The sequence below is a fragment of the Felis catus genome, chromosome B4 (assembly GCF_018350175.1).
Source record: "Felis catus isolate Fca126 chromosome B4, F.catus_Fca126_mat1.0, whole genome shotgun sequence".
NCBI classification, from domain to species: domain Eukaryota; kingdom Metazoa; phylum Chordata; class Mammalia; order Carnivora; family Felidae; genus Felis; species Felis catus.
In genome coordinates, this window is record NC_058374.1 from 95,225,892 (window position 1) to 95,253,178 (window position 27,287).

At 39.2% G+C, this 27,287-nt stretch overlaps 1 protein-coding gene across 4 annotated transcripts in view; it reads right to left on the minus strand.

Moving 5' to 3' along the window:
* Positions 1 to 27,287, minus strand: part of PTPRR (protein tyrosine phosphatase receptor type R) — a 243,328-nt gene that overhangs the window by 5,984 nt on the left and 210,057 nt on the right. For all 4 annotated transcript variants that reach the window (XM_019835222.3, XM_045062069.1, XM_045062070.1 and 1 more), the window contains 3 exons: positions 19,266 to 19,376; positions 17,061 to 17,218; positions 12,358 to 12,471 (listed from right to left, as the gene is read on the minus strand). In XM_019835222.3, coding sequence (XP_019690781.1) covers positions 12,358 to 12,471; positions 17,061 to 17,218; positions 19,266 to 19,376 — 383 coding nt within the window. The remainder of the gene's footprint in view (positions 1 to 12,357; positions 12,472 to 17,060; positions 17,219 to 19,265; positions 19,377 to 27,287) is intronic.

Below are 27,287 nucleotides of genomic sequence, written 5' to 3' on the forward strand. Positions count from 1 at the left end.
AATAATCTTTGGCCCCCAGGAGATCATAGTTTAAACTCAACCAAGGTGGATTTTAAAAGACTTCCATGCTGATCAATATGATGCTTCAGTGGAGAAGGCCTATGGGGCCCAAAATAGATGGACCATTGTGAATCAGGCAGCATGCCCCACCATTACTTAATACATTGTTTTAAAGCATCATGTCTCCTGGAGAATCCTCTTTAGGTATGAAGCTACTTCCCAGAGTTCCAGTTCCCAGATCAAAACCAAACAAGGTTCAATACCTACTGCCAGAGCAGGAATTAGTTTACCAAAAAAGAGTGGGGGGAAAAAAGCCCCAAGAAAATGGGGCAAAGGGACCAGTGAGTTATGAAAGTGACTGTGGCTCTGAAAGGTTTGGAATACCAAGGCGTCAGGTTCATTGCCCGTAGGGACTAAAGTGTGTTAAGACAGAAGAAGACACCATACACTGTTGTCGAGACAAATCCTTTCTCCAACACTTACTATCTGCTTTACCTTACTACATAATCTTTGCAGTACTCAGTTTTCTCATCTGCAAAATGATGAGGTAACAACATAATGGTGTCTACCTCATAGCATTGTTGTGACAAAGCAACGGGACAATCCATTCAAGATGCTCCGCGCACAGCAGAGCACATACAGATGCCAAGCTGCTAGCTATCGTTGTTGTTATTGTTACACTTTGCTGGTATCTGGTGGAACAGGACTGCCTGAAAGGCTCTGGGATGGGACCTCTGAAGGCCTTGGAAAACTCAGACTACACCTGGCAGGGAACCCAGTATTGCCCTGGTTGGGCAAGCCGAGATGGAAAGGTCCAAATATGTTTCTAAATATTGACCAGCCTAGAAGTCTGCTACAGTAGAGGCAGATGATGGCATGTAAAGGAGTGGGCTTGGAGTCTGACAGATTCACGTTTGAATCCTTGCTTTTGAATCTCCTCACTGTATGATCCTTCCCAGCTGGGCTTTCTTCGCTTAAAAATGACACTAATGACAAACCTCAGCAGATTGTGAGGATTAAATTAGTCAGACCATTATCAATCTCTAGACAGAGGCTCTTCGCACAATTCTTAACAGCCCACGGTTCTGCGGTGGTGCCTGAGGGGCCATGGCAGGGTGGAGGAGGGGCTTGGGTTTTAGGACTAGCTCCTAATCCTGGTTTTGACCAAGGCAGTTGTGTATTTTATTTTATTTTATTTTATTTTATTTTATTTTATTTTATTTTATCTTATTTTATTTATTTATTTATTTATTTAAAATTTTTTTTAACGTTTATTTATTTTGGAGACAGAGAGAGACACAGCATGAATGGGGGAGGGGCAGAGAAAGAGGGAGACACAGAATCGGAAGCAGGCTCCAGGCTCTGAGCCATCAGCCCAGAGCCAGACGCGGGGCTCGAACTCACGGACCGCGAGATCGTGACCTGAGCTGAAGTCGGATGCTTAACCGACTGAGCCACCCAGGCGCCCCTATTTTATTTATTTTTTAATTGGCTTTCAATGTTGGTGTTCTGTGGAAGATTTTTGTCTTCCCATTATTTTGTTTCCTATTGTTCACCAAAAAAGTTTGAAAACTGCTGGCTTGGCAAACGGTATTTACCTAGTAAATTTTCAAGTTTTGCAAGGTTTAAACTGGGTAATACATAAAACGCTTAGCACAGTGATTGTTATTTAGTGAGTACTAAATAAATGCTACATATTATTTTTCTTATTCTTCTGGTAAGTGTTTAGCTGACCCGGTGCCTAGGGTGATCATGCTTCTGGTTTGCTTGGGATAGTCCTGGTCCACTCTTCTTGTCCTGTGTAATTGCTAATAGAGCCACCCTTCACTGACAAGAGTGCCTTGGTCTGGATGATCAATTATTTGTTCACCCTAATTCTGTCCCGTTCCATGCTGTGGAAGAAAGTCATTCCTTTTATCACAGAAGTGGTATTGGTTGCCTGCCTCTGACGTATACCACCCTCTAGAAATGTCAAACGTCTCATATCACATCAGCCCCACCAAACACAAAAACCAGTGTCTTCTGTCTCCATGCAGGGAAGCACGTAGCTGTGTCAGCTGGGGGTAGACTCAGGTTGGAAGGAAAAGCAATGTCGTTTTTTCCCTTTGCTACTAAGAGGGTGTGTTGAAAAAAACCAACCCAGATGCCCAGGAGAGAGATTTGGTTTTTCACATGTTAAAATTGTGACCTTTTGTGACTATTAACTCACACATACAGACAGCAACAGCCTTTCCTGCTGCACCGCCCAGCGCGTATCCGGTCTAATCAGTAGACAGAAGAAATTCTGCAGCGGTGACTCACTTCTGGGCTAACAATGGAACTTACGCTCCTTGGCTTTTTATTATTTTTGAATCTGGAATTCTTTTGGTAAAGTTTGGTACAGTAAATTTAGAACAAAAGGTGTGGATGTTAATGTGCCTCATGGGTAAAGCTTCGACAGCTTGGGCGTGAGTCAAGCCAGGCTAATGTCTGCTGCTGTAACTCAGGTGTCTTGAACAAAGGTTTTCCCCCGTGTCCTTTATATCGTATCAGGAGGGAGAATTTAAACATAAATGTTCTATTCTGAGCAGGTATTTTGACATAGACATTTTCTCTGGAGTAGCTGTGTTCCAAAGTATGTATAGGGCATAAAAGCCAGCACAGACCCAACGATAATTCAGTCATAATTCGATGCTTTAGCATATCTTAAATTCCATTTTTTCCCTGAAAATTAACCAATTTTCTTCTGAACACCCAGGTTAATACTCAATTAGCTCTAAGCTGAGAAGGAGGAAAAGGTTGTCCTGGCAACCACTTGGGAGATTCATTTGGCATAATGTGTTCTTTAAGAGGACCTCTTGTTACAGTCTCAGAAACTGTGATGTCAAGTAAACAAGTCCATACCAGTCCCTGGGGCTTTATCCTTAAGTTTCCTTAAAAGAAGTAAACCAAAATGTTCAATTGCTGATCTTCAAATGAGATCTTTGAAATCCACTAATTTATGGGAACTTTGGAATGAGTCGGGAATGCAGAGAGATATGGAGAAATGTAAGGGTAAGGTTGATAAAAATTATATGAACAGGTGGAAATTTTAGCTTTGGAATTATTTTAAACAAGTTTTGGAAACAAATAATACTTTGGGGACACATATTAGCCTAGGAAACTGATGGCTTATATATTCCTCCTCTTGGATTGTTATAGTTTAAAAAAAAAAAGAAAGAAAATCATCACACTAAAGTGATTAATCAAAACATTTAAACAATGATATGACGCACACTGGAAGCACTTTTCTATCCTGTCTGGGAAGCCACAAGCAAGGTTTTTGGATGTCATTCCAGTTTAAGGCCTCCAAGGTAAGGATGTACAAAGACAACAGCAGATTTCACCACTGACTCTCTAAAAGGAGGATTAGACAGATTGTTTCCTGTTTCTGGGGAAGGAAAAAAAAAAAAGAAAAAAAAAAGAAAAGAAAAAAGCCTTGGGACTGCATATTATTTTATGTGCTTCACTTCCCAAATTCTGTTTTCAAGTTCTTCCAGTGTCCAAAGGTGCCAAATGAGATTAAGAGAAATATGATGAGGAAGAAGTTGTTCGAGGTCAACCTGCGAAGGAACATGTTCCTTTCATCCTTGCCTAGATGTCTTCTGATGGCCACATATTGTTCCTGAGTCATTTTCTATGTGCGTGGGAGGCATTTTTTGAGTTTTTAAAAAATTTTTATTATTTTTAAATTAATTATTTATTTGTTTTTTTAGAAAGAGAGAGAGGGGGGCAGAGAGAGTATGCCCATGCAAGCGAGTACAGGAAGGGCATAGGGAGAGAGAGAATCTTCAGCAGGCTCAGCGCTGAGCCTGATGCAGGGCTCAATCCCACAACCCTGGTATCATGACCCGAGCTGAAATCAAGAGTCAGGTGCACAATTGACTGAGCTACCTGGGAGCCTCCTGAGTTTCCTGGGCCATTTTGTTACTAAGGATTGTTACTGTTTTTTAAAGGAACAGGTGTATTTCTCATACTTACTGTGTAAATGGCCTTTCACTATGTCATACTGCAAAACCTCGGCACACACAAGCCTAAATGAATTTCTTGCGGCAGGAGCTAAATATGGTAAAACCTGGTTGGTTTAGCTTTAACAGCAACTAAAGTTTTTTAGATGGTATAGACACAACAATTTAGTGATATTTAAGGTTAGAAGATTTAAGCAAGATATGGAATGTCTAACTAATAAAACATGATTACATTGGGCTCAATTTAGTGCCAATGCTATGGGTCCTTTTTTTTCACCATAAGTTTTGAAAATTGTTGACCTATGTATGTATGGTAACTTCTATTAACAGGAAAATACGACTAAACAAAATCCTTTTTTGTCATGCTGGTCAATAGAAAGTTCATTGTATTTATCATATTCAGATATCAATAATGATCTAAATTGAAACCATCAGAGATAAACAATTTTCCCTGGTTTATACAGCATCTAGTTCAGGGTCATCGTCAAAGGCAGGATTAGAATGTGAACTTCCTCTCAATTTGCGTTTAACCCAATTTAGTCTCCCACTCCAGAAAACAACAGTGTTTTGGGAACCAAACAAATCCAGAATTTAGCCTATCTAATTAGAGAAAAACTGGAAGTTCAGTTCAGAATGTTTAAAAAAAAAAAGACAGTCAAAATTTGTTATGTGACTTTGGATATACCATTCACTCTTTTTAGGTCTTGGATTCCCCCCGAAGACTGAGAGATTTGTACAATATTTGACCATGTTTCTTTTAAATCATCCCTTTCCTAGTAGGTGTTTGGCAAATGTTATGATTGTCTGTTAATGCTGTTCCATTGTTCTCTACAGAAACAAGGCTCAAAGACTCAAAGAATGCAATAGTTGAAAGGGAGTTTAGAGAGCTAGATGATCACTTCCCAATCACTGAATCCCAAGATGGAAAAGGCATTTATTGGAAGGGTCCTCAAACCCATCTGTGCATCTAGCAGTATCATTAGACCAAATAAACACACACACATATGCATCACTAATTTTTAAATGCATGTAGGTGTTGTTTTGAGTCACAGAATGAAAATTAATTTATTAGCATTAAGGATTTCAAAGTACAACTATCAAGTTGAAGTCCATGGAATATTTTACTCTTATAAAAGGGGGTCTTCATATCAGAAGAGGTTGGGGGGCCACTGATATGCCCATTTCTCTTTTTACATATGTAGACAGAGAGGCCTAGAGTGGACAAGGGGTCACACATGGAATTAAGGCACAGCCAGGATTAGTACCAAGCTTCCTGGCCTCTGGTCCAGTGACCTCCAGCCCCTCATACTCTAGTGGCTGCCTGCTGCCTCGTCTCCTCAGCCAGTGCTTGGTCCAAATTGTCCAATACCGACTTCATCTTTTAATTAAAAATGAAAGCTATGGGAATGAAGGAATGATCCATTAATACACTTCTAAATAAAACACTGGTGGGTGCCTTGCACTGAATTTGAACTCCTACTTGGAAAAAAAAGAAATCCTAATTTAGTTCAAAATATGCTCAAAAGTATTATTAAAAAGAGAATCACAGACTCGTGAATCTGCAGTGAGAACTGTTGCATCTATTAATAGAAGTTGCCCTAAAGCCAATGAAAATAATGTCTTGCCAGAGAATGAGGAATCTACCAAATGGCTTTGTCATTGTTGTTACAATGGAAACATCCATTCAGCAGAACACTCATCTCTAAACCAGACCATTTGAATTTCTTGCTAAAATGCAGGTTTGTGATCTCAGAACACATTGCCTGCTTTTGGCACGTTGAATAACAATGATCAGGCATTGTAATTTATCAACATCATCATTGTCATCATCACCAACATCATCATCATTTGGAGTCAGGTTTTTGATCATGCTCAGTGCTGAAACTCTTATCATCCATGGAAAAAGCCCATTTGAAGTATCTAAATCACTGCCCTTCTTCTTGGCTGTTGGCCGTGCCCTGGACTTCCCATAAGTGGTGGGGGTAAACTATTAAAAAAAGATGCACAGTGCACAGTCTTGGATCACCAGTGGGTAGAGGTCATTGTTAAAGGGAGTATGAAAGCAAAGGGAAAGTCCTGTGGAGCTTGCACACTGCAGTGCATAAAATATCAGCCCCTTGATATATTGGCTCTGTCTTTTGTAGCCCTTATTATACTCAGCTGGGTGCTCTTTTTTAATGGTCCCCACCCACGGCTCAAATCCCTATGCCATTCCCTGTCTTCTCTTCACCACCAAACTTCTTGAAAGAACAGTTCATATTTATTATTTACAACTTCTTTCGGTCCCATTTAGATAGGCTTTGAGGAAAGTTTTGTATGGTCAAATTAAATATGAAAGAGAGCTTAAAGGAAGTTAAGTGGGTTTCTGTGCTGGGGGACTTTCCAGATTCTTCAATGTTTTAATACTTACTGTGAATATCCATGTGGGGAGGGCTTCTAAGAAATAGAGTATATAGCTCACAATTAATTGAGAGCCTATTTTATTTTATTTATTTAGTTTTGCCTGCATATACTCTAAGAGGATCTGGCACTTGGCAGGCTCTCATAGTTTAATTAGGAATTAAACTGTGCCCTGAGAAACACAGTCTGGAAAAGTCTGTTAAGGAATCCATCTTTCTATGCCTAGGTACCTGATGCATGTACAGTAGAAGGTGTTTAGTAAATGTTTGTTGAATGAATGATACATGATTCAGGAGCACTAAAAAGAGAGCACCCAAGGTCTCTAAGCAGAGACCTTGGGTGTCCATTCCAGTGGACACAGGATTTAGGCCTGTCTACATTCATTCTAAAAATATCCCACCACAGGGTCAATTTCATGGGCTCGTGACCTGCTGGGTCACACGAGCCTCTTCCCCGTGTTGAGAAGGACCTTGCACTTGGGTAAATGCTCTGCTGTCACCATCTTGAAATATTTAATATTTTTTTTTAAAAAGAAGCCTCACACTTTCATACTGCACTTGGCCCTGGTAGCTGCTCTTGCCCAAGGAATCCCTTGTAAGCTCTTTTGCTTCCCCTCCATGCCCCTCACTTTCCCAGTACCCACGGCTCTCTACTAGTCTTCTCCACTGCAGGGAGTACCCAGCTTCTGGGGCCCTCTCTTCAATGCCCTTTCATCAAAACTGAGTTCTGAATGTATTCCTAATGCATGGAGTTATGTTCTCTCTAGCTACCTTACTCTAGCTGGAAAGGACAGATCACATTGTTTAGACTGAAGCATCTAGCTGACAGGTCATGATCTCACGGTTCATTGGATTAAGTCCCACATCGAGCTCTGCACTGACAGTGCGGAGCCTACTTGGGAATCCCTCTCTTACCCACTCTCTCTGCCCTTCCCCTGTTTGCACTCTCTCTCCCACTCAAAATAAATAAATAAATATTTTTTTTTAAAAAAGGTTAATAACTGAGAAAGCATAAGGTGTCACTCTCACCTTCTCCTCCACATTCAATGAACTTTAAAAAAGAATGATTCTTTTAACCAAAGACTGGTTCTCTAATAGTGATATTTCAGACATTCACCATACACAGATATTTTAGGTATCCTCCATAGACAGACATTTTGGGATGAGGCAACTTTCTTATGTTCCTTAAATTATATTCTTAAGGCAACTGCTGACAATACCACTCTATCTCTTCATGAAACAGCTCTCATTCATACTAGACCTTGTTTTAAAAATTATGGTACCACTGCATTTTTTTAATTGGCAAAGCATTATCAAACAGGTATGCTTCTTGTCAAGCAGTTTTGCAATAAACATATTTCAAAAGACTGTTTACTTTAATCTACAATGGTCATGCCTTTTGAGTTAGAAATCAGAAGTCCTAGATTCCAAAGAGGTCTATTTCTCCAGTCTTTTAACTACATGATCTTGGGCAAGTTACTTGATGTCTTGAATTCTTTGTTTCTTTATTGAACAAAACAGGGCCAAGGAATACTTCTTTTCCTACTTTTGGGCTCATTTTGGAAGTTAAACGAGACATGTAAGACATGTGTTTTGAAGGCCATGGTGGAGAGGCCACGATTAAAAACTTCCAAGTGTCAATAGTGCATTCTGGAATGTCTGAAGACAGTTTCAGGACTGAAGGGAAAGGTGGCCACAGAAACTAGGGTTGGGGATAAGGTTTGAAGAACTGATGAATGACAAGCCACAGGAGTAGAAAGGTGGGTGTTTGGATCTTCTGGGGCCAGTTTTTCTTTTACTGGCATATGAGTTAATGATATGGTCAGTGGCAGCAATCACCTTCAAACTGGAATTTTATTTTACTTATTAAAAAAAATAAGTTTATTTATTTATTTATTTCGAAGGAGAGAGAGAGAGAGAGAGCAGAGGAGGGGCAGAGAAAGAGGAAGGAAGAGAGCGAATCCCAAGCTGGACAGAGGTGTAGAGTCAGGCACGGGGCTCGAACTTACAAACCGTGAGATCATGACCTGAGCCAAAATCTAGAGTCAGATGCTTAACCGACTGAGTCACCCCAGCACCCTACAAACTGGAATTTTAAAGATGAAGTGTGGCAGGAAAAAACAATTGAAAACTGAAGTAAGTGGCAAGAAGCCTGGGGGAAAAGAAGTTGGATGGGGTGAAGGAAAGGAGGCAGTTTTTTTGTCTTGTTTTTCATAATAACTAGGGGATTGCATAGCAGAAGGAAGAGAAGAAAAAGAAAATCTGTTTCGATCCCGTGAAGGAAGGCAGGCAAAGGAAAGGCGTTTCGAGGAAGGTTTTAAAGAAAGGATCCATTTCATAAACCACAGAAGCAGCTGCTCAGAAAGAATGTGTATAGAAGAGATGTTGATTAATGAATCTGTTAGAATGATTTCCAGATACATACTGGCAGGAATTCAAATGCAGGGGGCAGGGAGCCTTCGGATCAGCAGAGAAGCTCTGATATGTTTTGGAGATCCTATCAGCAATAAAAAGACAAGCCTTGTGGGGAGACCTTGGTGGTGATGGAAGGCCAAGGCTAAAATTTCTGACCGTTTGCTTTAGGAAGGAAGGGACCGATAGAGGAGGCATGGTGATATGGTTTAAAAAATGTACTTGTGATTCCATTCAAAGCTAGAGGACTATTGGGTAGATTTGACAGGGCAATGTGACTGGGAAATAGAAATCAAGGTGGAGGTCAGGCTACAAAAGCAGGTTGAGGAGGTGCGAGATGGGAAGGTGAAGAGCCAAGATTTAAGAATAACAAAAGCCTCCAAAATGAGCAAACTAAACCCAAGGCGTTGTTCTAAAAAGGGTTCAGAGAGAGTGGTGGAGATCAACTCTGTTCAGAGTCAGCCTGGATCCATGTGGGGATCTGGCATTTATGGAATTTTGACACTAGCTGGCAAGAGAGCAGGGTACAGGGGTTTGAACTGGAGTCCTTGAGGGATTTGGGGTCCCCAGCAGTAGGAGGCTTGTTTACGGAAGCACAAAGCAGGAGAGATCAAGGTCACCGTGGGAACAGCTCCAGGCTGACTTGGTGCTATTCCCTACCCTCTGACGCAGGCCCCACTTCTGGGTGAAGGTAGGTTCCAGAGTCTGGAGTGAAAAACTGGACCCTATTCCAGCTGGACAGGCAGTACTAGATGGAAGGAGACTAAGATAGCAATTGTAAGAGAAGCAGGAGACATCAGTGGAGCTGATTTTATGTAAAGAAAGAAAATATTTTTGGAAGCAGTTATATGTGGGGTATGGAAAGGGAGGAAGTGGGAGGGGTAGAGAGAGCGTTAGAAACATAGGCTAAATGTTCTACCAAGTGCGTCATGGATGTAATCTCATCTTTATACTACCGCAGCCCTGTGAGGCATATATTGTTACTTTCAGTTTATAGATGCACCTTCAGGTTTCTCGCTATATATATTGATAACAACAGTGGCTAAACGTGATTGCATGTTTATTATGTGCCAGGAACTTATAATCTTTTCTTTTAAATAATTTTATTAAAATTTTTTTTAATGTTTATGTATTTTTGAGAGAGAGAGACAGAGAGAGAGAGAGACAGAGAGAGAGAAAGGGTGAGCACGGGAGGGGGAGAGAGAGAGGGAGACACAGACTCCAAAGCAGGTTCCAGGCTCTGAGCTGTCAGCACAGAGCCCAATGTGGGGCTTGAACCCATGAGACATGAGATCATGACCTGAGCTGAAGTTGGATGCTTAACCGACTGAGCCACCCAAGCTCCCCAGGAACCTACAATCTTACTCTTACTCCTTACAACAACAAGAGCATGTGGCTAGAAGTATAACTTCCATTTTCCAGATGAGAGACCCCAGACAAGGGAAGGTCTCACAACTTGCCTAAAGCCACACAACCAGAAAATGGGAGCAGTCATAATGCAAACCCAGGCAATCAGTTTCCAGAGTCCAGAATTTTAACCACTGTAATGAACAGCCTCTATTAAGCCAGGCAAAATTGAAAGAAAAAGAGAGGGAAGATACACCTACAAGGACTTGAAGCTATTATTCAAGAAGAGATAAGAACAATAATAGGGATGGGGAAGGAAAACCTCATCTGGATAGAGGGATCTGAATGCTTAATTTTTAGAGATAAGCTGTATTGATAATTTTAATAATAATGAAGATAATAACAGTTCACATTTATTGAAGGTTTACTATGAGACAGATCCTACTTTAAATAATACATATATCTGAATTTTTAGAACAATCTTTTGTATCTTTTATTGAAGTCCAAGGACCTGGTACATAGTAGGTGCTCAATAAATATTTGTTGAATGAATCTTGGGAGGTAACTGCACTTTTAGGAGGACACAGGGCTCAAGTCCAAGAGACCTTTCTCCCATGGCCCTCTAGTTTTCTTACTTCACAACATTTATCTCTGTCTGAAATTATCCCATTCATTTCTTTCCTTTTTTTAATTGTCTGTCTGTCTGTCTGTCTCTCTTTGCATTAGAATGTAAACTCTAGGAAAGCAAAGCTTCACTCATCTTGTTGAGTCCTCTACGTGTAGCATCTGGAATGATGCCTTGGGCATAGGAGGTAATTAATAAATATTTGCCACATGAATGAAAGAAGAGAACACAGTATTTCAGCCTTGCAGAACAACTCATTTCCACGATAGTACACTGACTTGCAGAGCAGAGAGGCTGGCCATCCATCTGCTGGTACAGCATCTTTTTCTGTGCCTGTTCTCAAAGAGCATCTGTGTACTTTCTCCATCACTGGCTCAACTCTTCATCTACCCGGGTAGGCTTAGTTGTGGAGCAAGGAAGAAGAGACCTTTCTTGTTTGTTTTGTTTTCAACACAGATAAACACAGATCATCACAAAGGTGATCAAATCGTCTCCATATAAAAACAACTCACCCACCTCACACCCATTAAGATGACTACCATCAAAAAAAAAAAAAAAAAAAAAAAAACCAACCAACCAACCAACCAAACAAACAAAAAACAAAATAGAAAGTCACAATCATTGGCAAAGGTGTATAGAAGCTGGGACAACTGTATTTTTGGTGGGAATATAAATGGTGTAACCACTGTGGAAAACAGTATCGCAGTTTCTCAAAAGATTAAAAATAGAATTACTGTATGATCCAACAATCTCATTTCTGGGTATATATCTAAAAGAATCTCTACAACGACTTGTACACCCATGTTCATAGCAGCATTATTCACAATAGCCAAAAGGTGGGAGCCACCAAGTATCCATTGATGGGTGAATGGATAAACCATATACCGTGTATACATAAAATGGAATGTTATTCAGCCTGAAAAAGTAAGAAAATTCTATCACATGCCACAACATCGATAAATCTTGAGGATATTACACTAAGTAAAATACCAAGGGCCGGGGGCAGGAGGGAGCAGGAAGCTGCTGTTTAATGAGTACAGAGTTTTTGCCAGATGGAAAGAGTTCTGTAAATTGGAGGCACAATAATGTGAATATACTCAACACCATTGAACTGTACTGTTAAAAATGGTGAAGATGATACATTTTGTTATCTACATTTTTTCACATTAAAAAAAGTAGACTGAGAAAAAAGATGATTTTTGGTAGTATGACACGCCTCATTTTTAAACAATCAAGATCCTAAGGTGAAGGACCCAGTTAAGCCAAATGGAAATGCAGAGTAAATAGAAGGGAACAAGGGTGTAAGACAGAGAGGGAACAGCTACACCATAAATACCTGTGTTAGAGATGAGGAAGGATTAAGCATAAGCTTTTAGTTTTGTGTTCTTGATGTTCGGTGTTGCAAATAACACTTTCCTTGATGGCTTTTTAATGTAAGATATACGTAAGCCTCTTACACAGGTCTCTACAGAGATTTAAGACTTTGGAGCTTATGATGTTTACTAAGTCAGACTGATGGGATGAGGTTGTGGCTGATAACGCTATGTGTGAAGTGACTTCTCTGTTGCATGGTCCAGCGGACACTTACCTGTCTACACGAAGCTGGCAGACAATGCTTAGTGCATCGACAACTCCTTCTTCTTTCAACTGTCGACAGCCAATGGATGTGGCAATAAAACACCCCGTTCTACCTATCCCTGCGCTGAAAAGACAAAGAGTAAAAAGGTGGATGCAAAGGAGAAACGATTAAATATATTCTATTATTTATTTATTTAAATTTAATTCCAATATAATATTAGTCTCAGGGGTACAATATAATGATTCAACACTTCCATACATCACCCAGTGGTCATCACAACAAGTGCCCTCCTTGAACCCCATCACCTATTTCACCCATCCCCCCACTCTCCTCCCCAAGATAAAAGACATTCTTTTAAAAGGGTGTTTAAATCTGAAATGGGCAGCCAGGGTTAGTAAAAACAGCAACAGCAGCTCTCAGACTGAGATTACTAACCTGGCCTGGTGCAGTGATCATTGAGTTATATGCAGTAGGGAGTGTGGGGTGGAAGGAGAATAGTGAAAAAGGCATTGTAATTATTCTACAAAGAATAATTAGGACCTAAATTTAAGTAAGGTATAGGCACTAGAAAGGAGGAGAAAGACTTAGACACATCACAGATGTGAATCTAGGGGATCGAAAGAAAGGAAGCGCCAACGAGACAAAGGGAGAATTCTAGAAGAAGGGATGATGTGGGGGTGGTGAGGAGTTCGGTCTTGGATAGACTGATGTTGAAGATTCTAGTGAAAAACTGAAGATTCAATTCAGTTTGGGAGAAGCCTGTGGCCAGAGGCACATATTTCTGAGTCATTTATGTCCAGGTGATAGTTGAATAAAAACACCATCTGTCCAGGAGGGCTTGCCCCATTCATCTGCCTTAGATGGTAAATTATCAACCTAATAAGCCCTTTAACTCTCTTTCCATATTCCTCCTCTCTCTCCCTCTCTGCCCTCCTCAGCAATTTCTACCACTAATAGTCTTTATGCAAATTCCTCTCAAATTTACATCTAAATTCCCTAAGTTTCTCCTAAACTCTAGATTAGCATTCCATTTTTTAGCTGGAACTCTTGATGTTACTATTTTGCACTGGCTTTAGTTCAATGTATCTAAATTCAATGTATCTAAAACAGAATTAATTATCTTTTCCCTCAATGGCATTACCAGTTAGCCACAAGTTTTCCAGCCTAGAAATCTTGGAGCCATCTCCAACATCCCTCCTCTTTCACCTCCCACATCCAATCTGTTACCAATTCTTATATTTTCCACCTCTACTGAAGCTTTTGGGATCCATGCTTTCCTTTCTATAAACTGTGCTCACGTTTTCGACACCTCCTTACTTCATGGTTAGCAATGATCTCATTATGGTTGCCAAGTCTTGAGTCTCTTCCTGGACTAATTCACGATACACACAGCTGCTAGGTTCATCTTTCTAAAAGGGGAATCTGAGCATATTACTCTCTACTCAAAGACTGTAGATGCCTTCCAGTAGTTACAGATAACGTCTCAGCTCCCTACCATGGAATTTGTGAACTTGCACAATATGAAAGTGGCTAACTTTCAAGCTTTAGGTCTTTTTACTCTTCTCTTTGTACCTTTTGTGCCATTTTTTTTTTCATTTACATGAGTCCTTGCAAAAAAAATGGCTTTTATTTTTCATTTTTTCTCTCTGTGTTAATGATATTCCTTTGGTCAGAAATGCCCTCTTTACCACCCTTTAAAACCACACACGTTGGTTATTTTTTAAGATCTTTTTCAACATTACCCCAACTCTTAGAGGCTTTCTTCAGTCCTCATGTTCTGAATTAATAGTTCCCTTCCTGGCACTCAAATAGCATTTATTTCTCATATTTGGTGCTTGTTTCCTGTTGAATGTGGGTGCAGAGGAATTCAGAGGTGAAGGAGGTCCCTTTTAGTTAAAGAGTCTATAAAGAGTTTGTTTCACTAAAGAGATAGGATTTGAACTGGACCCTATGAATGGAGGCCATTTTGGTTATTGTGAATCAGAATATTCCATTTACGAGAATGGAAAGAATTGCTGCAGAACAGGATATATGATGTACAATAGTAAGTAGACTAACTTGGCCTGAAAAGAAAGTTATTTTAGAGGAATAGTGGGAAACAAGACTGGGCAGACACACTGGAGCCTGATGAAGGACCGTGGGGTAAAGTACAGGCTAACATACTCCCCCACTCCAGGTGGAATGCGTGTGATATTCCTGGGACACTCCTAGCTACCCAAGAACAAAAGGAAAGGGGTTTAAGTGCTTGCCATGGTGATGTAGGAAACTAAGGCAAATGAAAAATTAAATTCCTTTACTGCCTATAGCCCATTGACAAGTCCTTGAAACCAGCAGAGTGACCTCCCTCTAGGAGTTCAGCTGCCTCAGATGATGACACTTTGCTAGAGGCAAAAGGGAATCTTAGCTTAACAGTTTCCCATCTCCCAGGATCCTGTAAGTCTCCTTCGACGCATAAAAATTCCTTTAGAAACTTCTTTTTTCTCAATTCCCCCAAGGTATATGCTGGCAATCATACTCTATGCTTATGGCCCCCAATATACATCTGAAAAGTCTCATGACTGAGATTTTACTAAATGGTAATAAATGGAGTCTCCCTAGCAACAGCTAGCACCTCAAGATCCTGGAAACCTTGCTTCCAAAACACCTTAGAGACTTACTCTATTCCTGACCCCCTCCCAAACCAAGAGTATGTGATGAGTTACCGGTCATGACCTCACGCAGCTCTTCTGCCCACGGGTCCTGTCCCCATGCTTTAATAAATCAACTTTTTGCACCACAGATGTCTCAAGAATTCTTTCTTGGTCATCAGCTCTGGACTACCTCACCATCACCCCGAAACTTCATCAGAGCCTATAAGTGATCTTACAAGGAAAACTAAGAAGTTTGAACTTCATCCTCTAAAATAGTGATGCTTTGTGTTTTGTTTTGTTTTGTTTTGTTTTTGAGAATTTAATAAAAACTATGGACTTTCATTTCCCAGAAAAACTCACATAACTTTATGTACTCCAATTTGTTAAAGTAATTTCAAAGAGTTCACTGACCCCTGTAGTTCATCCACAGATCCAGGATTAATAAAACCCAGGGTTTTAGGAACATCATGCAAGAGAAGTGGGTGAGTAGGCTGGGCTGGGGGTGGGGCATAGGGAAGTGGGGTGTGTTTGTGCAATTAGTTGACTACTTCTAAAATACATGTATGAGGTCATTAGGGCCTGAACCTGGGTGGTTGGACAGGAAGTGATGATTATGGGAGAAGCTTTGAAGGGAAAGCCAATCTGGTGACTGATTAGATACTGAGGCTGGAGTTGAGAGAAGGGCCAAAGATAACTGTCAACATTAGATATTGAGTGCCTGGAAAAAAGCTGGTCTTATTCTTAGAAATAGTCATCAGAAGGGGAGCTGGTTTTATAGGGGAAATGGCTAGTTCATTTTAGATATCCTGAGTGTTTTATGATTTTGGGTGGGGGACAGTTCCAGCCCTAAAATATGACCAATTAGGCTGTCTTTCCTCACCCCTAAGGGAAGTTTAGGGTAAGGCCTAATGCTAGAAACTGGATAATGACTCCTTTGGATAAATAGATATATAGTAAATTTGATTCTTAATTAAACTATAAAGGCTCAAAAAAGAAGGAGACTAAAGTTATAATTTAAAATAATTAGTGGGGCGCCTGAGTGGCTCAGTTGGTTAAACGTCCGACTTTAGCTCAGGTTATGATCTCACAGTCTGTGAGTTCGAGCCCCGCATAAGGCTTTGTGCTGACATCTCAGAGCCTGGAGCCTGCTTCAGATTCTGTATCTCCCTCTCTCTCTGCCCCTTCCCCGCTCATGCTCTGTCTCTCTCTGTCTCAAAAATAAATAAAAACATTAAAAAAATAAAATAATTATAATTTTATTTATTAATATTATCATCAAAAGCTTTCTTGCAAGGCTTAAGAGGTTAAACAAAGCAACATAAATTATTTTGACCAAGTATAAATGGCTGGTTATAGAAATAACTTTAAAATTACTTGCTTTTGTTTGGGCACACTAAAAGGAAAGTCTGGGGAATGAGGTATCAGTTATGAGAGGAGAGCTTCAAGTTAGACGTTAGGGAAGGGAACCACCATAGACATCTGTTGCTTTTCTCGGCCTACCCCCCAATACTCCATGTTCTGGTAACAACACTTTGTTCTCCTTTTGGTGAACTACCACTTGTTCACTTCCCACTTCATAAATTTGCTTCCATCTGTTTTTTTTTTCTTTATGAAATAACTTCAAAAATAGCTGACTGGTTTTCACCAAGTTTGACATAATAATAAATGCTATCAAGATCCAACTCATGTATGGTTCAGTGCCATCTTGAAATAACAAAAAAGCCATTAATAATCTTGAAAAATGTGTCATTCCTAGTGTACATGAGACCGACGATACAAAAGCAATCGATGTACGTTTTGACGTAGAGGCCTGAATAAAGTCTCCTGTTCCCGGAGTCATTAATTTAGAAGTGGTGTTTTCTCTACTGTGTAATTGTTTGCCTAAATGCTCTGGGAATACTGCTTCAGTTCTGTGAAGTATCGTCCTGATCCAAACTCAAACATTGAGAAGTTAACCAATTTCAACAAATCTTTAGTTTACCAATAAAGTCACGACCAGGAAGCACAACCCAACTTCCATCTGTCTGATGACTTTACAGAGGCTAGACAGTTGCTTAGGCAGAAAGAACGGTTATCCCTTACCTGCAGTGGACGACCACGGGCCCTCGGCCCGTGGCAGCAAGCCTGTCTTCTTCTACATCCAGCATGAGCTGTAGAAGGGGCTGGGCACTGTCTGGAGTCTTGTGATCCGGCCATGAGGTGTACCAGTAATGCTTCACATGCTGGGTGTGACCTCCTTGCTGAAAATAGCAATAGCCACCAAATGCCTCATTTACTTGTGGAACTAAAAGTCATCCAAACCACAATACTGAATGCCTTCTATCACTCCCAGCTTGCTGGCAACTTACTTCTGTCTGGGTGGAAAAAAAAGATCTAGGAGATTTCTGAAGAGTACTCTTCCACCTTGAGAAAACTTTACTACAAATAGGCTGATGTCAAAGTTTGACAGTCTTGAGAAATAGATATTTAAAATAGAAAATGCGTATGAAACATATGCTAGATAGGTGTTTGTAATTTGTTACAATAAACATAATGGTAGATGCGAAGGAAGCCAGGAGGGAATCTGAATGGACCGTGTTTCCTGTTCTTTGAACATTCTTGACAAGGGATGATAAACATATTAACTCTCATAGGAACACTTACCCTTACATTTGGCCCCTACATTTGAATTTCTACATTCATCCCAAGTTGTAGTTTCTAACAGCAGTTAGGAGTCCCGGTAATAAGGAGCTAGAAGGGGTCACTAGATGAGAGTGAGTGACAGTCCATGCACATCATCTCAAAACCCAGTGCCCGGCTGGGGAGCTGGCACAGGGGAGGCACTCAATGAAATTCCTATCTCGAATTCCCTTCTAAAAACCCTCAGTGTAGGGGCGCCTGGGTAGCTCAGCTGGTTAAGTGTCCAACTCTTAATTTTGGCACAGTTTATGATCTCACGGTTGTGAGATCGAGCCCCTTGTCAGGCTCTGTGGTGACTATAAAGAGCCTCCCTGGGGTTCTCTATCTTCCTCCTTCTCTGACCCTCCACTTCCTCCCCTCTCTAAAAATAAGTTAATAAACTAAAAAAAAAAAAAAAAACCAAAACCAAAACCAAAACCAAAAAAACTTTCAGTGCAGCTCGGCTTCTATACTTTCGGTGTGATGATTCTGTACCATCAGGGAGGCTCTAGATAGGATTGAAATCTTTGAGATGATTGTTCTCTAGAAGCAAAAACAGTACCATGGCAACGTTCCTCAGCATCTGCTGCCCATAATTTAAATAAGATAACTTTTCTATGACATAATCTGGTCTGGGGAAAGTCCCCATAAATTACCGTAACTCCGAGTTTGGGAAGATCTCGTCAACACTTCAGGTTTGCCTTGCCTCCTACAGCCACCCACAAGCACAGATTTTCTCTTTCAGTTTCCAGACCTTACTAAAAGCTGCTTAGACCAAAGTGACAAAAAAAAAAAAAAAAAAAAAAAAAAAAAAAAAAAAAAAAAGCGGGGCTGGGGAGGCACCTGGGTGTCTCAGTCGGTTAAGTGTCTGCTTTGGCTCAGGTCATGATCTCACAGTTCGTGGGTTCAAGCCCTGTGACTGGCTCTGTGCTGACAGCTCAGAGCCTGGAGTCTGCTTTGGATTCTGTGTCTTCCCTCCTCTCTGTCCCTCCCCCACTCTCATTCTGTCTCTGTCTCTCAAAAATGAATAAAGGTTAAAAAAAATAAGAAAACACCCAAACCGTGGTAAAGTCTCCAGTACAAGCCTTGAAAGGCATTCAAAATGTTAAATCAGGGATGTTTTATTTACAGAGATTAGAAGATCACAACATCCGATTTAGTGAATTTCTTGAATGCCTACTTATGTTAATTTAGTTATTCCACATACTAAGAGTAACTGACAACAAAGAAATACATGAGGGAATGATCATAATTTCTCTTTGATTTTGACATTATTAAGATTTTTTTTAAAGATTATCTTTAAAAAAATTTTTTTTCACATTTTATTTTATTCTTTGAGAGAGAGACAGCGCAAGCAGGGGAGGGACAGAGAGAGGGAAACACAGAATCCGAAGCAGGCACCAGGCTCTGAGCTGTCAGCACAGAGCCTGATACAGGGCTCCAACCCAGGAGCAGTGAGATCATGACCTGAACTGAAGTCGGATGCTCAAAGGACTGCGCCACCTGGGCGCCCAGACATTATTAAATTTTAAATTGAATCTGCAGCACTTATTGGGGTAAACAATTTCAGAGTAGAAATGTAATCCTCTCATATCATCTACTTTTTAGATAGTTATAGCTTTTTCTTACCTTTAAGACAAGGTTTCGAACGGTGTAGTTATCACATTCATTTACATTGATAACCAGAACCTCAACTTTCCCATAAATTCCTCTCTTTTCTGGCCAGTATAACACACATTTCTGGAGGGGAAAAAAGAACACAACAGATATTAATGATTTCACTGGTTTTAGGGTACTTTTCATTCAAGCGCCTCAAGAGTTTTTATTTAATTAATTTAAAAAAATCAAGTATCAGTTTTATAAGGCTGGAAATGTACAAAAAACCAGTGAGCTGCACATTTAAACAGGTGACTTTTATGGTATACAAATTATATCTCAATAAAATTTTAGAAGGAAAGTATCAGTTTTTACAGGTGCCTGTCAAACACTATTGCTAATAATCCCATACAAAAAAGGGCAAAATTTCCCAAAACTCCGCATGAAAATTGAGAACTAAATTGAGAAATTAAGGGTTAAGAAGTCAAGATCCAAATATTAGACTTTATCATGTGATAACTCGACATAAGAGGAATGTTCTTTCATAATGACTGAGCCAAGTCAAATTTTCCTGCTTCAAGTTCAAGTGTCTAATAAGAGTATTTGTAAAGTTTCAGATGCCACAGAATGAGATCTCTCTAGTATGTAAAGAGGACATAATGATTCTTAATACATATATGGTACTATATCTTCCAGGATCTTTTCACATATAGTATCTATTGAAATAAATGCAGAAAAAAGTTATTAAAAAAATTTTTATGATGAATCCTCTTTGAAGGTTTTAATGAGTAATAATAATTATATTGCAACCACAGCAATATAATATGGTAATTAAGGTGCAGGCTTTGGAGCCAGAGAACCTGGGTCCAAATTTTGGTTTCACCTCTTATTATTAGCTGAGAATCTGTAAGAAAGATACGTAATGTCTCTGGCCTCAGTTTCCTCATCATTTAATACATTAAAAGCACTTCAGACAAAGCCAGACATACAGTAAGCATTTAAAACACTTTGTTCATATTATGGTTGCTCTATTTTTAGGTTTTTGATCTAACTGATTCAATCATCACTTAATTATGCATTAGATAAAGCAGTAAATATTGCATTATTATGATATCCAAGCTACATTATTAAAAGAAAACTACAAAATGAGATTCAAACATACATATAGGCTCATATTATTCATTATTTTGTCTTTTAAACATCTGCAAAAAAAAAAAACCTGTGAATTTTACTACATATTTCAATGATTAAAAATGTAAAGTGTGAATGCCACTGTTTATTTTAAGTGCCCAGAGAAGCAATGTTCATTTTAGAAATACTGTTTAAATAGAACTTATAATTTTCTTGCAAACACACATGCACATTTATAGAGACATTTCTTCACTTGTTGCCTTCAGTCAGGTAGACCTTTTAGTACTCAGGATACTTGTTTCTTTACATCTATGTCAAAGGCATAGGACCTTACATGAAAAAAGTTAAGAACTTATAGATTCAAAAGAGCAGCAAAAGAAAGAATCACAGATTTATAGAACTAAGGGAAAAGACATGTAAAGTATCAGAAACACATCTGGGTATCAGAAACACATCTTGCTAAGTAGTAGCCATTCCACGCCAGAGCCAGGATAGAAGTCAGTTGCCCTTGTGGAATCACTGTTTCTTTCATCCATGACAATAAAAACACATTTGCATCCTCTACATTCTGGTCCTTTTCCAAACAAAGTAAATCATATTCACCTCTATTTACATGCCACCCCACACCCAGGCCCCGAAGGCAATCAGGCAGGCTGAAGGCATACTCTGGCCGACACAATGTTAACATTAAGAAAAGAAATCTTTTAAAAATAAAGCAATGTATTTCTCTCCTCATTTACTAGTGCCAAATGTCTAAAATTTCCCAGGTTTGTTAAAGAGAATGATACTAACCAATTTGCCTGGTTTCTTTCAATGAAGCTTCAATTATTTCGCTGTAAGACCCGAGCTATTGTGTATCTTAAAACCCATGCCTCCTGGACGCATCCAAGAAGAGTGACAAAGAATCTTGAAAAAGGTATTGAACAAAGCAAGAGACATTCAGCAGTCCAGCGGTCTGGTATACGTGCCCCATTGTCCACGATGAGACCTGAGCAGCAGGCCCCCTCCTTGGGAAGGTGGCTCTTGAAACCCGTAGGAAAAAGCTGCAAAACAGGAGCTCAAAGCCCGCACCCTGACTCTTAACAATACTTGAACAGCCTTGTGCACCTACTTGATAAATGGAAGCGCTGCTTGCTTCTCTCTCAAGCTTGCCGGGGCCCTCTTGAATGTTTTTCTTGACTCTTTACCAAAAATGCAATTGGCAGTCAGCTCCCAGTAGACAATGCAATGTGACTTGTTCATTCAAACAACCCTTAATTAGCATCCCATCTCCTTTCTGAGATACAATAGCTTATTTTTACACACTGAATACATTCCCCCCCCCCCCCTTTTAGGAGAACAGAGAAAAAGAGACCAGATAAGTGTGGGTGCTTTTTGAATATGAGGTGGGGGAGAGCTGCAAATGTAGTTGTTTAAAGAGCAAAAGTTCAGGTTCAGGTTATTTTTGTGAACAGCTTTTTAGGGTTTCTTTATTGTGGGGCTAACAATGATGTGAAAGAGGCAGAAAATGCAAGGAAGGAAAACGCTCTGTTACAGATAATACTGTGAAACCACACTAATTGTAGGTAATTCAGAAGAGCACGCTATCTCACAGAATATAACCCCAAATTATCACTATTCTTTGCTAACTGGGCTGAGCCTTTCAGTGAAATTATCTATGGATTCCAAGAATCCATAATTTGGAGGAAAAAGAGGTCTTCAGAGGCTCATGTGTCTCTTGTACAAACAAGTGATTAGTGAGCCCTGACTATAAAGATTCTGGACATCAACCAACTCTTCATAATCAGTGGTTTACAGCAAAAGTAGAATGCAAGGCAAAGCAATGCAAATTCCTATATTTTTATGATCTTTTTTTTTTTTCTTTGACCCTCCCTCTCAATCCCACCACATTAGGGCTATTTGAGTATGAAGAGGAAGGAGGTCTAGCTAGTAATTTAGTTGCCTGGGGAGAAAAAAATGTATTTTTAAGTTACTTTCTTTTTAAATTCTATGCATTAAAATCAAAAAGATTTTGTTCTCTGAGCTAAAAACATGTATCATCACAAAGACAGTGGCTCTAAATAAGTAAAAAGAAGATGGTCAGGCTCATTTGGATTGCATTAGCATAAGAGAGGTATAGGATACGCCAGATTGCCTACAGTTACTGTAGTTACTTTCATTCCTGGCTTTCCAACTAAATATTACCAACACAGGTGCAGCAACTTAATGTTAAAACTACCTTCACCAGCATATCACTTAATCCCTGCCACAATCATCTGAATTTGGTAGAACAGGTTTATTGCTATTAATATCATTTATCATCTTACAGCAGGGGAAACTGAAGCTCAGGTATTTTGGTAGGGGGCTCTAAGAAAATTCCCTTGGGAGCTAAAACTCTCAGAGCAAATATTTTAAAAATTTTACTTTCTATCTCTGACATCCGCTGTCATCCAACCAACCCTACTTTACCACGGCATTAACCAGTGGCTTTCCTTCTCTCTGTGAAATAGGCTGGTGCTCCTGCGACACATGGTTCTTGGGCCAGTCTCTTACTAAGCCCAGTGCCTCTCTTACTATCTGCTGAGCTTTACATGTTCACCAAGGTGTACTTACATCCAAACCTCCTTATGGTAGGTAGAGTCATTATCGAAGCCCCATCATTTAATTTTACATAGATTAATGAAACATGAAGGTGCAAAGAAAACAGGAAATAATTGTATAAGTTAAACAAGGTTTTCATTGGGAAAAGAAAGGACTCAGTAAAGAAAACTGCAGTCAAATCAGGTACAGGTGACAATTGTAAAAATTAGTGCAAAGTTTGAATCTGCGCAGGATTCTGCATTCATAAATCCTTTACAAACTTTTCTGTGTTCTCTTTCATTTTAAAAAAACAAACAAACTGAAATGGGCAAGTTTGATGATGTATAAAGGGCACGATTTCCACAAGCCATATGATCTAGAACTCCAGCTTCAGACCAACACTAACAAAACAGAAAAAACAAGTCCTATAAAAAAATGAAAAATACTTAGTGTGAACAAATGTACATGTCTTAAGATAAAACAAAGCATTGGAGTTTTTTGGTTGCTGTTTTTATGATTTTTCCACTGTAACTTCTTTGACGAATAGTGTCAAATAGGAGGGATTCTAATTATAGTTAGAAGCAAAGCAAGCTAAGACAATTGAATAAAACCCAGCAAAATAAAAATAAGGTACAGTTATGTTTGGAATATAAGCGTGTTTGAAAGGACAGGTGAGTGATTTTGCTTGAGAGCTATCAGCTTTTGAATCGTGGGCCACCCTTAACTGCTTGGGCAGTATGAGTGTCAGACTGCTGGTCACGTAGGAAATGGTAATTAGGCTTCCCAGCATTGACGGGCAGTGCTAGGCCAGGCTGCCTCTCTAGATATTATAATAGCTAATTCTGCTCCTCCAGGAAAGCTGAAAACTGGTCAGCAGGAGCTCCACCGTTTACATGCCAGGTTGGCCTTCAACATTACCTTCCTTGACCTTTGGACAGACACACTAGTTCTGAGACTCAGTTTGCTTGTTTCTTTTTATTCTTGGTGCAGGCATACCTCTTTTTACTGAGCTTCGCTTTCTGTGCTTTGTAGATACTGCATTTTTCACAAATTGAAGATTTGTGGCAAGCCTGCTTGGCGAAAGTCTATAGGCACAATTTTTCCCAACAGCTCTGGCTTACTTCATGTCTCTGTGTCACGTTTTGGTAATTCCCACATATTCAAACTTTTTCGTTATTATTACATTTGTCATGGTGATCTGTGATCAGTGATCTTCGATGTTACTATTGCAATTGTTTTGGGGTTGCACCGACTGCACCTACCTAAGACCGTGAACTTAATTGATCCTTAGGTGTGCTCTGACAGTCCCACTGACTGACCATTCCCTGGCTCCTCCCTCTCCTGGGGCCTCCCTATTGGCTGAGACACAACAATATCGCAATTAGGCCAAGTAATAACCCTACAGTGGCCTCTAGGTGTCCAAGTGAAAGGAAGAGTCATATGTCTCTCACTTTCAATCAAAATCTATTAATGATTAAGTTTAGTGAGGAAGGTATGTCAAAAGTCGAGATAGGCTGAAAGCTACCTCTTGTGTCGGTTTGCTAAGTTGCGGATGCAAAGGAAAAGTTCTTGGAGGAAATTAAAATAGCTACATCAGTGAACACACGAATGGTACAAAGAGAAACAGCCTCTTGGTGATATGAGAATAGTGGGATTATTAAATAAGAGCTTGGCAATTACTCATTTATTTATTAGAAAGTAGAATGGTTCATGAAAATATGAAGCCTGAGAATTTCTAAAGATAACTCCACCTTCATTTTTTTCTGGAGGAAATGATTTTTGTCTCTTTCAAACAATGATGCTGAACACAATTGGAAGTTGGCACGTTTTTGGTAAACAGCATTTTCCTGGTAGTGTGAAGTTTACTGCATATTTCTTTTTAAGCCAGAATTCTCAGTATCATTTTGATCTGTGAAGCATCAAAGTTTCCTCTATAGTATTATATTTATATCATGGAGGGTCTGGACAGAAAGGAATTTTTAATTTTAATTTAATGATTAACAGTCTACTCAGATCTAGGAAATGCTGTTAACTCCAGCATGAGTTCTGGGTTGTCAGTTATTTTCTTTTATCCCTTGCTAGGTATTGCTCTACTGATTTTTGGCTTCTACTGCTGCTACTAAGAAGCCATTTGTTACTTACTCTGTTGTTAAATCATCTCCCTTAGTGTTTTTTAGTTACATAGATGTGTCTAGTTGTGGGATTATTTTTACTTATCCAGCCTAGGATTTATGGTGCTTCTCAAACCTGAGAGCTCATGTCTTTCATCACTTTTGGAATATTTCCTCCAATATTATTTCTTTTCTTATATTCTCTTTTTTCTTCTTCTAAAATATCCATTATCTATACATTGGGCATTTACATACTGTCCTCTATATCTTAAACTCTTTTTTTTTTTATTTTATTTATTTATTTTTGAGAGAGACAGAGACAGAGAGAGCACAAGTAGAAGAAAGGCAGGGAAAGCAGGAGAGAGGAGGCTCCATGCTCAGGCTCCATGCTCAGCACAGAGCTCCACATGGGGCTTGAACCCACAAACTGTGAGATCATGACCTGAGCTGAATTCGAGGGTCAAACCCTTAACCTACTGAGCCACCCAGGTGCCCCTATATCTTAATCTCTCTTTTGTATTTTTGGTCATTTTGATCTTCTAGGTAATCTCCTTAGCTCTATTTTTTAATCCAATCATTATTTATTCAGCTATGTCTAGCCTATTAAACCTAATGATGCTTTCTTTAATTTTAATATCTATATAATATTTATTTCTAGGACTCTTTGGTTTATTTTAAAATCTTCCTACCCTTTTGTGATGGTAACTTGTTCCCTTGTCACATTCTTAATTTTATGTTTTGTGTGCTTAATTATAAAAAAAAAATAGCCTATATTTATAGTTTCTTTTATTATAATTTCTTGTGGGTCTATTTTACCTATTTGTTGTTTGCTTGTTTACTTGTGTTGTCTCATTATTTTGTCTTGTGAGCTTCTGTTTGGCTGGGATTTTTCTGTTGAAATTCTGTCATATAAATCCCAAGAGTGTATGCATCCATAAAGTTTTTGCCTTTGTAGAGTGCCACCGAGAGTCATCAATCCAGTATTAATTTTTATATTAATTGTTATACTTGGCATTTCCTGGTTTTCAAGTGCTGAGTACTACAGAGAACCTTTTTATCTCTCCCATGAGAAGACCAGATTTAGATAGATTAATTTCCTGGTATAGTCCTATTTTGGTGGGCAGGTTTATTTTCATGGTTCCCCTTTTCACTGAAGGCACAGCTCCTGTAGGAGCTCGCTTTATGGAAGGTCTCCATTCCAACTCTTGGCTCCTGCAAGCCCAAGGCTTTTTCTCCAGGTCTTGTATTGTCATTAAAGCACAAGTAACCCATAATTCTCTGGCTTTATGCCTTTTATTCACTTTTTGCCGGCTGGGACTTTTCTTTCCCCCAAGCTCTGTTATGCATGCTATTTTTATTTTACTGTTTTATCTGTAAAACATCAAACTTTCCTCTATAGTATTATGTTTACATCATGGAGGGTCTGAACGGAACAGAATTTTTAATTTTAATACTAAGTAATGCAATCTACTCAGATTGAGGAAATGTTGCTAATTTATATTTTACATTTTATGCTATTTAAAATTTTAACCAGTATGACTAGTTTTGTAATGGGAGGTTTTTCACATTATCTGGCTTATATGTATGCAGGAATGTATATACAGATGCATATATAGAGAATATACATTTTAAGCTTGAAAAATATTTTCCTACTAGGTAAAATAAAGGCAAAATGCCATGGATGTTAAACAACTGTGCAGGAATTATCAGCGGCCCAGTGTGTTGACAGATTGATATGGGTGACACAGCCGAGAATATCAGGGGCTGTTTTTATTATGCCACCTCTGGCTTTCATATAAAATTCATAAAAATACATTTCTTTAGTAAGCAATATAGTTAATTAAGTACATAACTTCATCTATAGACCCCAAATAGACTTTTTTTCCAGAATAACTTTCAGAAAAAAAAATACTTTATCTATTGTAGCAAAAATGAAAGAAGGCAACGAACTTTACAAAACTCATAAACTCCTGCGTGTAAGCCTGGATTTTCTTGATTAGCAGCCAGAATATAGTATACTCATGGGATAGAACTCACCAGAAAGGTAAAAAGGAAAGCTCAGCTTTCTTAAATTCTTATTGTCATGTTGAAGCCCTGACACAGTAATTGTAACAAGAAAACAAACACAAGCGCTGACTAAAACCAGATGATAAATGCTCCAATAAGATGCCCTAAAATGTAAGCAGTACCTAGGATAGCACCCTTTGGGAATTACACAATTCTCTTTTCATGATGTAAAGTACAGAATGAGTGT